At 55.1% G+C, this 13235-nt stretch overlaps 1 protein-coding gene and 1 pseudogene across 1 annotated transcript in view; both read right to left on the bottom strand.

The window, feature by feature from the left end:
• Positions 1–2726: 2726 nt before the first annotated feature.
• LRRC20 (leucine rich repeat containing 20) overlaps positions 2727–13235 on the bottom strand; it is an 87343-nt gene continuing 76834 nt past the window's right edge. Inside the window, exon 5 of the mRNA XM_039233307.1 lies at positions 2727–2963. Coding sequence (XP_039089238.1) covers positions 2809–2963 — 155 coding nt within the window. The 3' untranslated portion in view covers positions 2727–2808. The remainder of the gene's footprint in view (positions 2964–13235) is intronic.
• LOC120232534 lies at positions 7110–7192 on the bottom strand (annotated as a pseudogene).

The raw sequence follows: 13235 nt of genomic DNA, 5'->3' as shown, positions 1-13235 counted from the left end.
GGCATTCTCTCTCTCTCTGCTCCTGCCCTGCTCATGCTCTCTCTCTCTCTCAAAGTAAATAAACATTTTTTAAAAATGTTTTTAAAAATGAGCCACCTGGGTGGCTCAGTTGGTTAAGCATCTGACCTCGACGTAGTCATGAGCTCATGGTTCACTGGTTCGAGCCCTATAACGGGCTCTGTGCTGACGGCTCAGAGCCTGGAGCCTGCTTCAGATTCTGTGTCTTGCTCTCTCTCTGCCCCTCCCCTGATCATTCTTTCTCTCTCAAAAAATGAATAAACATTAAAAAACATTTCTTTAAAAACACAGAGTGAGTGCATGCGAGGGGGGGACAGCAGGCCCCCCAGGGCTAGCGTCTGGCATGTCCAAGCATGGTTCTTGGGCAGGTATCACTCCTACCGGCCCGGCCTGCACCCATCGGTGACTATTGTATCACCCCAGGGTGCCTTCTTAATCTCAGCTTTCAGCAAGAGGGGCAGCCCCTGGGGTTTAACACCCAGGCTATGGGAGGTCTGTGTGGGCAGAATGAATCGAGCGCCAATCAGGCAGATGCAACCAACGTGTTCTTTATTGCAGACTGAAGCTGAGGGCTCATTCACACTGTGGGCTCTGATCTGGGGGGCTTCCTGACAGCCCAAGCTTTCCCAGACAGGAGGGGGCACGCTCTCGAGGCAGAGCAGGAAAGAACTTCCAGAAGCAACTCCTGCAACGGCCCTGATGTGAGGACCTGAAACAGGAGCTGGGGATGCAGAAGTGAACCAGAAAGGCAGTGTCCAGAGGGCCAGGCAACCCCAATCCTGGTGACTTCAGGACAGTCCCTTCACCGGGAGTCACACACATTCTGAAAAGATCTAAGGCCCAGGGTCTCCCAGAGCTAGTTTAGGGGAGGGGGAGGAGCACAGACTCAGAGCCCTGGAGCAGCAGGGGGAGGGCTGAGAACCTCAGCCCCAAGGTCACTCGGAGGCCCTTACTTCTCGAAGGGTAAAGTGCTTACAGGAATCACCTGGGGCTCTTGCTGAACGCAGGTTAGGATTCTGGAGGTCGGGGGTGGGGCCCGGATTCTGCATTTCTAACAAGGTCCCATGGCTGCCAGTGCTGCTGGCCCAGAGAGCACACTTCAGGCTGCAAGGCCCTGGCCACACGGCGCCTTTGTGCAGATCGGAAAAGTGCACCTCTTCTCGGACAAGCAGTAGCCCCACTCCAGGTCGCGGGGAGGCCTGGACCACAGTTCTCACTCGTCCACAGCGGACCCCGCGGCCCTGACGATGCCAGGCTGGCTGCCTCCCCGCCCTGCAAACCCCTTGCCCGGAGCCTGGAGAACCAGGCCTCAGGGGATAAGCGTGTCTCAGGACACGGAGCGCCCAGCGATGGGCCGACGGGGGTGGCCGACAGTCCGTGCCAAGAGACGGGGGGCCTGGGCAGGGGAGAAGGAGCGCAGGTCTGGGCCGGGGAGCAGCTACCGGTGCATGGATGTCCGGTTGGGGGGTCTGGCCTGCCCCAAGTCCCGTGGCCTCGGGTGCCTCCTGAGCCAGATGGGCTGTGGCTAGAGTCTGCGTGCGCCACAGGGGAGGATGGGAGGTAGATGCCCGGGGCGTTGAGAGAGCAGGGTTCTCCAATCTGCACACGTTATCAGCAGTCCCGAGCCCTGGGCCCTCGCCTGGTAGGAAGCCAGCTGTCCCGGTCTGCCGGACACTGTCCTGGTGGTAGCACGGACGTCCTACGTCCCAGAAGCCCCTCGGTCCTGGGCAAACAGGGATGGTAGACAGCCCTCCAGCCTGGCCACCTCCTACCCTCCGGGTGGAGAGGCCAGGAATGAGCCGGTCATCAGGGCTTGGGCAGGAGCCTGGGAGTTGGCCAGCCACAAACCCATGGTCCAGAGCCTTCTGCCCCCAGCTGGACCAACGGTGAGGCAGCCGGGCCGCTGCCAGGGGGAGACCGCGGTGGTTGCCAACCACCCAGTACCAGAGCCACAGGTACAAGTGGCGTTGCTTCCCTTGGGCCACCTCTCCTGGGGCTCAAGGGGCGATACCAGGCACCCCCGTCTGTCCTCAGAACTTCCCACGCCGCTGATTTCTTAATCGTGAGGAAGGACAGAGCAGACCTGCTGGGCTCCGCTGGGTTCCTGGCCTGGTGGGCCTCGGGCTCCTACACGCACGTTTCCGGCTCTGGCCGGAGCGCAGGGCCGCGTTCTCTCCACAGCTTTCCGGTGACTCCCGGCTCCGGCTCCCGCCAATCCGGAGGCCCACGGGGCTGAGGACGGGGCCCCGCGGAGGGCCTCCCGTGGGTCAGTCCTCGGGAACAAGAAACGGATGGAGGTTGTCTTCTATTCCTCTCAGGGCAGCCGCTGGTTCTCAACACCGGATACAAGGCCTCAAACCCACAGGGACCCAGAAAGCGCTCGGCGACAGCCATCCGTGGGCTCAGAAGGTGCCCGTCGGTTTGGAGGTAACTTGAGGGCACCCATTGCCCAAAAAGCCTCCAAGGAGCTCGAAGGAGGCAAAGACCCTCTCCGCCACTGCCCGCTTCCCAAGTAACAGGGCTCAGAGAGGGTGGGGGTTCTGCTCAAGTGTGCACAGAAGCCGCGGGGGCCGGGCTGCAGCCCCACCTCGGCTCCTCCGCCCGGGCGTGCCAGGGCCCGCTACTGCTCTACGCCATCTATCCTGGGCCGGCTGCACCCCTCCCACCACCCACCCCACCCCCACCCCCGCCCCCAGGCTCAGCCTCCCGTGGGTCTGTGGGACTCCCTCCCCTCAGGGTGCCAGGCCGCGTGGCCCCTGCCCCTTGCTGGGTGGGCACGGGGAGGGAGGCCTAAGGCGGCGGGGCACGTGCGCCCTCGGGAGACACGAGCATGTGGAACTTGATGAGCGGCGGGGCGATGGCGCGCACCTCCGCGTTCAGCGGGTTGGAGCGGAGGTTGACGCTGCGCAAGGCGGACATGGCGGCCAGCTTCTCCACGGGGACGTCTGTGAGGAGAGAGGACAGGTTAGGGGCGCCCAGGTGGGTGGGGAGCACGAGGGCGCCGGTGCAGCTCTCCAGCACCCAGCGCACCTGGGCCTAGCTGCTGGCTCCCAGCCGCGGGGTGGGGGCCCCTCGGGGCCCATCCGCCCACCGCAACCGCGTTCAGGGAGAGGGCTGCCATTCCTCCCGGCAAAGCCACTCCCGGGTGGGGCTGGGACAACTGCAAACGGGAACTTTAAAACAAATATTTGTGCACGAGTGTTCACAGCAACACTGCTGACAGCAGTCAATGGGGGGGGGGAGGATAAACTAAACGTGGTGGTAGTCAAAGGGCAGAATGCTGTTCAGCCATAAAAAGCAAGGAAGCATCGACAGATGCCATGATTGGATGAACCCCAGAAACATCAGGCTGGATGAAAGAAGCCAGACACAAAAGGTCACATCGTGTAGGATTCCATTTGTAGGAAAGGCCCAAAACAGGCAGCTGCATGGAGACAAAGACTAGCTAGTGGCTGCCGGGGGGCTGGGGAATGGGGGCAGGCTCTCCTTTGGGATGAGGAAAGTACGCTTTGGAACTAGATAAAGGGAAGGCTGCAGAACACGGTGAAGGTACTGAATGCCACTGAACTGGACACTTCCTAGTGATTAATTTCATGGGGAGTCTGGGTGGCTCAATCGGTTAAGCATCTGACTCTTAATCTCAGCTCAGGTCTTGAGCTCATGGTTGTGAGTTCAAGCCCCACACTGGGCTCTGTGCTGGGCATGAAGCCGACTTAAAAATATATCAATAAGGGGCACCTGGGTGGCTTAGTAGGTTAAGCATCTGACTTCGGCTCAGATCATGATCTCACGGTGCAGGAGTTCGAGCCCCACATCGGGCTCTGTGCTGACAGCTCAGAGCCTGGAGCCTGCTTTGGATTCTGTGTCTCCCTCTCTCTCTGCTCCTCCCCCATTCATGCTCTGTCTCTCGAAAATAAATGAACATTAAAAAATTTTTAAAAATAAATCAGTAAGTAAAAGCTTAATTTTGTGTTACCTGAAATGTATCTCAATTAAAAAAAAAAAACAAGGCAAAGGCTATATTCGCTCTTGGTAACACTACAGTCTCATACCTAACTTTTAAGATCACTGTCTTCAGGTCAAGACCCCATAGGCCACATTAACAGCGGTGAACAAATAACTCACACCTTAATAATATTACAGGATACACCTCACCGGGTGGCTTGGGGATGGACAGGAGAGAAGATGTACTCCACTCAGCACTTGATGAACATCAGGTACTACTATGAAAAGGAACTGAGGCCCAGAGAAATTCAGCAACTTGCTCAAGGCAACCCAAGGCCCCAAACCCATCATTAGCTGAGCCCAGGCTGGAGTCTGAGTTCTCAAAAAGACTGCAGGAGTCCAGGAGGGAGGGGTGGGGCTGGGCACGGCAGTGGCAGCAGTGGCGGCTGAGCCAGGACTTGAAGGGTAGGTCGGGTCTGGATGAGGGGAAGGTAGAGGCAAGAGAGGGGGACCAAGATACCAGAGGGAGAGCTGGGTGCAGCGGGGGGCGGGCAGGCTGTGTCAGTGGCCTCTGGATGGCATTTTTCAGGCCCACATGTTGAGGGCCCAGCTCTTCAGGCAGTCGGCAACACCAGGGCCTGCAGAACCTCTCAGCCAGGAGCCAGGCCCTCCCACTGGCCCCAGGGAACCGTGAGGGACAGCCACTCTGTTTCTGTTCCCCACTTTGGAGCACTGTGGGGGAGAGTCTCCTTAGGAGAGCCCATGTTGTGCTTTAGAGAATGTTCCAAGCCACCTGGGTTCAAATCCCAGCTCTGCCATTTTCTAGCTGTGTATCCTTGGGCAAATGAAACCAACTCTCTGTGACTCAGTTTCCTCCTCTGTGTGATGGGGAAATAATACCACCTATCCAGTATGCTTGTTGTAAGGCTCAGAGGGGTTAATACAAGGCACTCGGAACAGTAGCTGGGCACAGAGCAGGCAACTGGCCAGGAGCCAAGGCCATGACACGCAGGGCCAGATGCCCTGGAGGCAAACGTTCACTCTGCCCTGACCCAACCCTGCAAGCAGCCCACGCACCGTGGGACCTCCCACCCCAGCCAGGACAGGGCCAGGGCCTCACCCCTGAGTCCCCACAAGCCCAGGCCATCAGTAACGACAAGAACCAACTTCTACCTCTTCCGAGTGCCTTCCATTGGGCAGATTGAGGGTTTTCTATTTCTGCGGTTGTTTTAGATCACGTTGACACATGATAATATAGCATATATAGATGTTTTAAAGTGGGCTCCAACCCAGGGCTTGAACTCATGACCCTGAGATCAAGACCTGAGCTGAGATCAGGAGTCGGACACTTAATCGACTGATCACCCAGGCGCCCGCACATAATTTTAATTTAGGTCAATGGTACTGTTTTAGATCTCATTCTGTTTATGTTTTTTCACAGAGCATCACCGATTTAAATGCCTCAGTTACAGGAAGGTGTACAATCAGGTACACACACCTGTGACCTCCATCCACATCAAGCTATAACCCATAGCCTCTTTCCAGATTATCCCTGCCCTGACTTTTTTCACCGTTGACTCATTTGCCGACCTCTGAGCTTAATATATGTGGAAGATACTAGTTTGTGTCCAGCTTTAGAGCTTCAGTGTAAGAATATTTTTACTTGGGGACATTTTAAATATTATTTTCTCAAGTTATGTTGTACCTTTTTACTTGGAAATAATTTACTTATAAAAAGTTGTAAAGATAAAAACAATACAGAGAATACCACATACCTTTCACCCAGATTCATCAGTTGCTAACATTTTACCCTCTTTGCTTTATCATTTGTCCATGTGTCTGTGCGCTCTCTTTCTACACACACACACACACACACACACACCTTTTTTCTGACTTGAGGGTAATATACGTATATCATGGCCCTTTACCCTACTTCACTGTGTATTTCCTAAGAATAAAGACATTCTCTGTTGTAACCACAGCTGTCGATTTCATGAGTTTACATGGAGAGAACGCTTACCTAACATACGGCCCATGTTTGTTTTCTCAGGTGACCTAATCATGTCCTTTCTAGAAGCCTCCCCTCCAGTGCAGGGTCCAGTACAGGCTCAGGTATTGCATTTAGTTGTCTTCTTTGGACTCATTTGTTTTATGACACCAACATTTTGGAAGAATATCACGACCATCAGCTCTGTCTTTTTAATACAGAGTCCCACATTTTGGGGTACCTGGCTAGTTCAGTCGGTAGAGCACGTGACCCTTGATCTCAGGGTTATGAGATTAAGCCCCACATTGGGTGTAGAGCCTATTTTTTTTAAAACTGTTAAAAAAGAAAGAGTCCCACAGTTTGTATTTATCTGGTGCTTTTTGGGTCCTCGGCTGAAAGACCGCAGAGGTGCTATGGTCTTGGGGTATCACCCATCTGTCCTTCATAAGTGATGTTGACTGTCATCATCCAGTCCAGGTGTTACTTGGTTTCTCCACTGTATAATTACCGTTTTGTTTTTTTCCTCCCTTGCAATGTAGAGGTCTGTGCGGACACAGTTTAAGAGCATGCAAATATCCTGCTCATCCAAATGAAAATCCATTGCCTCTAGACTGAACACCTGTGGATTCCTGCCTAATCTGTCCTTTACGATGGTTGCAAATTGACTTTCCAACTCCAGCAGCCCCTCAGCATTGTACCACAGGCCAGAGCCCCCCCTTCTCCCCTTCTATCTACCTGTTGTCGATATGGATCCCTGTATTTCCAGCAGTTTTTAGTTCTTTGCTGTATCTCATCATCTTGGTGCTCAACCTGCCCCCAGGTTTGGCCACTCTGGCTCGAGTCTTCTGACAAGCCCCCCACCCCATACTCTCTAGATGCACTTCCTGACTTTGCAGCAAGGCTCCTCTTGAGGTTTTGCTGTCCTGGCCCTGGCACCGGCCATCTTCCTCTCAGAGGGTATCAGTGCCCAGGACTAACAGTGCTGGTGACCGAACCATGTTTTACAAGCCACCCGCAAACTCCTGCATAGATCTCGTGTATCTGCTTTAGACTGTTGCCTAGAACACCATCCCGTGTCCTCACTGCACTCCGCCTCTCTACTCTGCCGGTGATGGACAGCCAAGCGGCCTCTGTCCTTAAGGGTGGCTGTGACAATGTCTTGGATGTAGAAAAGTTTTCAACTAGCAATAATTGCGCCTCGGATAAACCTCATTGGCTACGATACTGCCACTGCGCAAAGCTATTGTCTTCGGATGTAGGCCCAGCAGGATTGATTGCTCTGCCAAAGAACATGTGTGTCTACTTCACCTCACTGCTCTCTGGAGGCCATGCTGAGTGTACAAGGGGCTCCAGCCACATGCTGGCCCCAGGCCTTCAAATGAGGTTGCCTGGGGCTGCCCGCCCCAACCTCTAGGCTGACGGGCCCCTGACCTCCAGCAAGCGTTGTGGAGTATTCTTCTCTCCCCATGCCCTGCAGCTGCGCAGTGAGGGGAGGGTAGTGCCTGGGGCCCCACAGCACAGGAAGAGGGTGAGGGGGGCCCACATTGGGCTCTGCGGAAAGTGCCCCCACAACTGAATCCTCTGAAGGCACATATTCTCCTCTCCTCTGGACTTGGTAGCTGGGACACAGCTACCCCCTAGCTCTTCTGGGAGAAGGGAAGGGGAGGCTGCCGGCCCGGGGCAACTTCTCATAAGTGCTTGTCACTCTAGTTTATAAAGCACTTTCGTACTTAATCCTTCTGAGAGTCATGGGCCACAGCACCACAGGTGTTTCTCAGCCCACTTTACAGAAGAGGAAACTGAGGGTCAGTAAAGACTTCCACTCAAGGGCTGTCGGCTCTTTCACAGTGGCCTGCAGAATCCAGGCCCAGTGTAGGTGGCCATAGGAGGGGAGAGAGTGACCCAAAGGCCTTCAATCTGAAGCAGCAGGTGACTCAGCACCCAAGGGAGCCTCTTCTCCCCAAGGCTGTCAGCCCAAGATGCTCCTAGCGAAGTGGGACTTTGCAAGGGTCCGGGATCTCTGCATTGGGTCAAGTTCTGTTGCTGAAGCTTATTTTTTTGTTTAACTAACGAGTGCCAGTGTCAAGTGCTCGCTGATTTCAGCTCTTCGTGTTAAATATCTCAACCCCCACAGCAGCTGCGTGGCTGAATACCACTGTTACCTCCACTTTATAGATGGGGAAAATTGTGGAGAGGTTAGGTAACCGGGCCATGGTCATGAGCTGGAAGGTGCTGGGGTAGGAAGCCAGGCCGGCTGGCTTTTGAAGCCACCTTCCATCTGGCCCTCCAGCCTGGCATCCATTCCTCCAACTTGCCACCAGCCACGAGAACCGTCCACGGTGCCCTGAGGAACAGAAGACAGAGAATGGTGCTTCCACGAGGACTTCCCAGGACTCAGCAGGAGCGCGTGGCTTTCTGACCAGGACACTCAGCTCTCTGGGCCACCCAGCCAGGAACAGTCCCTTCTCAGAGCCCTGGGACTCCCCCTCTGAGGGAAGCCGGGGACACAGACTCTCTGACCTTCTAAGGCCCCCTTGGCAGGCACAGCATCTCTGCTCACCTGCCCTGTGAGCAAGGGTTTCCTGGAGATTCTCAGGTTTGTTCCAGAAGCTCCCAACCTCCCTGCTCTGCACCGGGTCACAGTGCAGAACACACCTGTCCCTTCATGTCCAGGATAAAACTTCTGAAACTTGTAGCCCAGAACATTCTTCAGGTGAATACCCCCACCTTGATTCCATGTGATATTGTGTGTGTGTTAGGGGTGTGGGGGTGTGGGAATGGTTACTATGCTAACCAGAGCTTTGGAATCAGAAACAGAAGACTAGGGGCGCCTGGGGGAAGCAGTCGGCTCAGAGTTCCACTCTGGATTTCAGCTCAGGTCATGATCTCACAATTTTTGAGTTCAAACTCTGCACTGGGCTCTGTGCCAGTCACCAGGAGCTTGCTTGGGATTCTGTCTCTCCTTCCCTCTGCCCCACCCCTGCTGGTGCTCTCTCTCTCAAAATACGTAAATAAACTTAAAGAAAGAAAGAGAAGACTAGCTGTTCCAGTGACTGACTGTTGCCCCAGGCAGGATCTCTGGATCTGAGCTTTCTCACCTGTGCAATCCAGGGAGACGGTAAAAGCAAGGGGGGGACTGTAGGCAGCGGGCCCGCGCCGGGCTCCGGCCACCCAGCGGCAGGTGTAGGGCCCCTTGCTCCTCTCATGGGTCTGGCGCCTGCACCCTGCACAGCGCACCACCCGCACCCCCAAGGACAAGCCCATGGCTCTGGAGCGTGAAGGTGCCAGCCCCAGAGCTCGGCCAGCAGCGAGCCGGAGCCACCAGGAGATGAACTGGATGGGAGATGGTGGGCAGGGCAGAGGCGCTGAGCCAGAGATTTCCCCCCGATAGCGCCACAGCTCCCCGGGCCCTTCGCCACGACTTGGAAAAGGTCAGAAGCCCCAATGTGGGCCTGTGTCCTCTGCTGGGAGAGCCGACCTGAAAGTCCCTGACCATCCTCGTTTTCGTGGGTTGCTGGCCAGAGGCTGTACAGGTTATGGCAGAGAGACCATGAGAGCCGGGAGGAAGTTGGAAACTGAGGCACAGTGGGAGGAAGCAACTTTGACCCAGGTCACTAACCACTGGGTGGCCAGGCTGATGGCTGAGACGGAGACCTGATCAGAGCCCGGAAGAGGCACGTGCGGGTGTCCCAGAGCTGGAACAAGCAGCCAGGAGCTCGCCCTTCCTTGGCATCTTGAGGGACCTGGCTCTTGGTACCCTGAGGACCTAGCTGTTTGTCAGCACAGGGCCTGGTCCATGGCCTTGCACGCCAGGCCCAGTGGCACAGAAAATTCGAGCTACTTAAGGCAGAAGATTTTCTCTGCCCTTGAATCACCAGCGTGATGGGAGGGACTGGTCATTACCTGTGCTACAGGCTGGAGCCTATGTGATAGAAGAGAGGACCTGGATGATGAAAGAGGCGGCGGGAGGGACCCAGAGCCCGTGAGGTAGAGAAGGAAGCAAAGACAAGGCTTTTCCAGAAGCCGGGTTGGGAGGAGACTTACTCCTGGGAGGGGAGGAAAAGCAAGAGGAAGACACGCAGTGCTTACATGATGCTCATGTGGATGCTAACGTCCTGTTTCACCCTGCCCGCAGCCTGCTGCTCCCCACGGCCAGTGGCTGGGGCCCTGCTGAATGGGGGGGGGGGAGCGAAGGAAAGGGCTGCCTGTGCTGGCTCTTGGCTTCCAAGTGCACTTTCCCAACCAATAATGACTGGGAAGGTGGGCGCCTGGGTGGCTCAGTCAGTTAAGCATCTGACTTGGGCTCAGGTCATGATCTCACAGTTCATTAGTTTGAGCCCTGCCTTGGGGCTCAGAGCCTGGAGCCTGCTTCAGATTCTGTGTCTTCCTCTCTCTCTGACCCTCTCCTGCTCGCATTCTGTCTCTCTCAAAAATAAACATTAAAAAATTTTTTTAAAAAAGTCTGGGAAGAAAAAGGCTGCTTACTTGGAGCCTTTACCTTCTTCACTAATTAGCAGCTGCTTTGTCATGGTCATGGCCACCAACACAACCAGCAATGTGGGCGGGAGGTGGCGGGGGGTGGGGGGGGGACAGACACCATGCTCTCCACCCCAGATCACCCAGATAGAAAAACCCCTTTGCACTGGGCTTTTAAGAGCTAAAGTTATTGCACAGGGTACTGTAACCCCCACGTGACACAGAAGGCCATCAAGGTCCAGGGAGGTTGAGCACCTTGTGCAAATGGGTTCGGCAAAGGAGGCTGCTTCTGGGAACTGATATTTGAGGTGCTGTGCTAGCTGGTTTCTCACAATAACCCATTCTGCAGGTAAGGAAACAGCCTCAGATTCTTGGTGATGACAAAGGCGCTCTAATTCTACTTCAGCTGCCCTGAAGTTTTTCCATTACAATTAAAAGCCTGACTTTTGGGCTTCTGTGTTCGGCTCATTGTCTAGTTTAGAATCCTGCTACATTGGTTTGGACAGGATCCTCCACCCTTGACATCTGATCAGACTCGTCGTCCTCCTCCACTCCCAGGTGGGGTCTGTGCGCCGCCCCCCCCCCCCCCCCCCCCCCCCCCCCCCCCCCCCCCCCCCCCCCCCCCGCCTGCAGCAAGAATCCTGTGAGGCCAGTTCAGCCTCACTCATCCTGACACCTCCTCTTTGCAATTTGCACCCACCGACCCCCACCCTGCTCCTTGGCTATCCATTCCCACATGCCCACGCTGCACTGCGGCTCGAGCCTGTTCTGTGCTGCAGTTTCTTCTCTCCTATTGTAATGGTCCTGAATAAAGTCTGTTTTTACTGTTTTCATCACTGTCTTTTCTGTGACAGGGCCCAGGGTCACCAAGATGGTAAGCGGTGAAGGCAGGACAGTTCTTGATCCCCAGATCCCCGTGTTTCGTCCCACAACACTGCGGGGTGAGGCCAAGGCCAGAGTGGGCTCCATTCACCTGCCCTGCGGCCCCTGGAAGGTAACCACAACAGGCAGGTAGCTCTGAGCCACTGGCTAAGGGCTGGCCCCCTGGGCTGAGGGCAATGTGGCCTCAACTGTCAATACAGCCTCACTTCAGAGATGGGGGGCTGAGGCTCGGAGCTGCTAAGTCACCCCTTCTCCCCACGTGCCCCTGGGGACCACTGGTCTGGCCTCAGTTTCTCCAGAGGGGTTTGGACTAGGACTTTTCTCTCTAGGGACTCTTGACTCCATCCCTGGGCCAGGGAGGCCAGGGGCCTGAAGAGTGACTGGTGCTCATGAAAGCGGGGTCTTCCCATGATGCCCCTGCCGCAGGTCTGCTGGGCGTGACATGAAGACAGGTGCGGCCCGGCCTTGGAGCAAATCCCCACAACTCCGGCCTAGAGATAGCAGTGCTGCCTGGGTTCCTGGCCGTCGTTTCCAAATCTACCACGGTGCCGGCCTCTCCAGGGTCTGCGGTGCTCTCCAGACCCCTCCGCTGACAGACAGTGATGCCTCCTCAGGTGTGGAGCTGGGATTGGCTGTGGCTCCCCATCCTGACTCAACTGGTCAAGTCGTATAAGCAACGTGGAGGAAGGAGCAATGGAGCCGGTGGACTGTGTCAAAAACAGCAGCATCAACGAGCTGGAGCAGCCAAGCCAGGAAGCGACAAGCCCAAGGGGCCAACTAGAAGTTTCCGGATAAGGCTTAGTGAGGAAAATTTATGCTCCCAGCATCCTGAGAAGAGACAGATATGGCTGGAGGGTGGAGCAGACTATGAAGTGACCTGCATTTTGTGGATGGGGAAACAGAACTCCGGAGAGGTTAAAGAAGCCTCTCACGGCCACCAAGGCACATCGGCGTCATGGAGGTAGCAGAAGCCAGACTCTGGGCCTGGGCACAGCTGGAGAGGAAGAGGGCCTTAACTCTCCCCTCTCTGGTGGGCCATGCCCTCATCACCTCCCAGTGATGTCCTACTGACCCTTGTATTCCAGCTCGGGCTACCTCCTGTCATTCCCTCTGGTGTACAACCAAACTCCCACAACACTTTACACCAGACACATATCGTGTATCGTGTACTGCAACCGATGAATGCCTGTCTGCCCTGTGAGTGCAGCGCCCAGCACAGGCCCACAGGATGCTCGACAACTATGTGCTGTACCAGTGAATGCATGAATGAACATTCTGCCTCCCCAACTAGCTCATAAGTTTGTTCAGGCTTGGCACCACGCTGGCCCCACTGTCACCACCACTTGCTTAAGCAACTCTGACCACAGTACGTTCAAGAGCTGGGGCCCTTCTGCTGGCCTGACCCATTCTGTGCACATATGCCAGTCAGGACCAGGCATCTATGGACCGAGGTTGTTATAGGTCACAGGCTCTTTAGCACCAGCCATTGGACCATCGGACTTAGAAAATGAGAAAACATTGATGAGCAAAACCAAAATCAGCCATGGCCCACCACCTAAGCCAATCACTGTGAGGGTGCTGGTATATGGCCTTACCACATCTTCAATATGCGTGTGCGCGTAGGTGCATGTGGGGTTCAAAAATGGCCTCCTAGACACTATGCCACAATGTGCTTTTCTCTATGACAGACCGTAAACGCCTTTTCAGGCTGCAAGTCAGCAACATTTTTATGACTACATGGTCACTCATGGTATGGAGAGGGACACTCAGGTTGTTTCCAACCTTCACTATTAGAGATAATGAGAGGCAGAGTCCAGAAGGCATTCTGGGATTACTTCATCTCTCAGCCTGTGACTGCAGAATGTAGGATGGGAGTTCTAGAATCCTTTTTGTTTAAATGTTTTATTTATTTATTTTGAGACAGAGA

The sequence above is a fragment of the Hyaena hyaena genome, unplaced genomic scaffold, assembly GCF_003009895.1.
Source record: "Hyaena hyaena isolate Hyena2069 unplaced genomic scaffold, ASM300989v1 scaffold_73, whole genome shotgun sequence".
Classification (NCBI taxonomy): Eukaryota; Metazoa; Chordata; class Mammalia; order Carnivora; family Hyaenidae; genus Hyaena; species Hyaena hyaena.
Note: the sequence above shows the minus strand (reverse complement) of the source record. Positions and strands in the feature narration are given on the sequence as shown.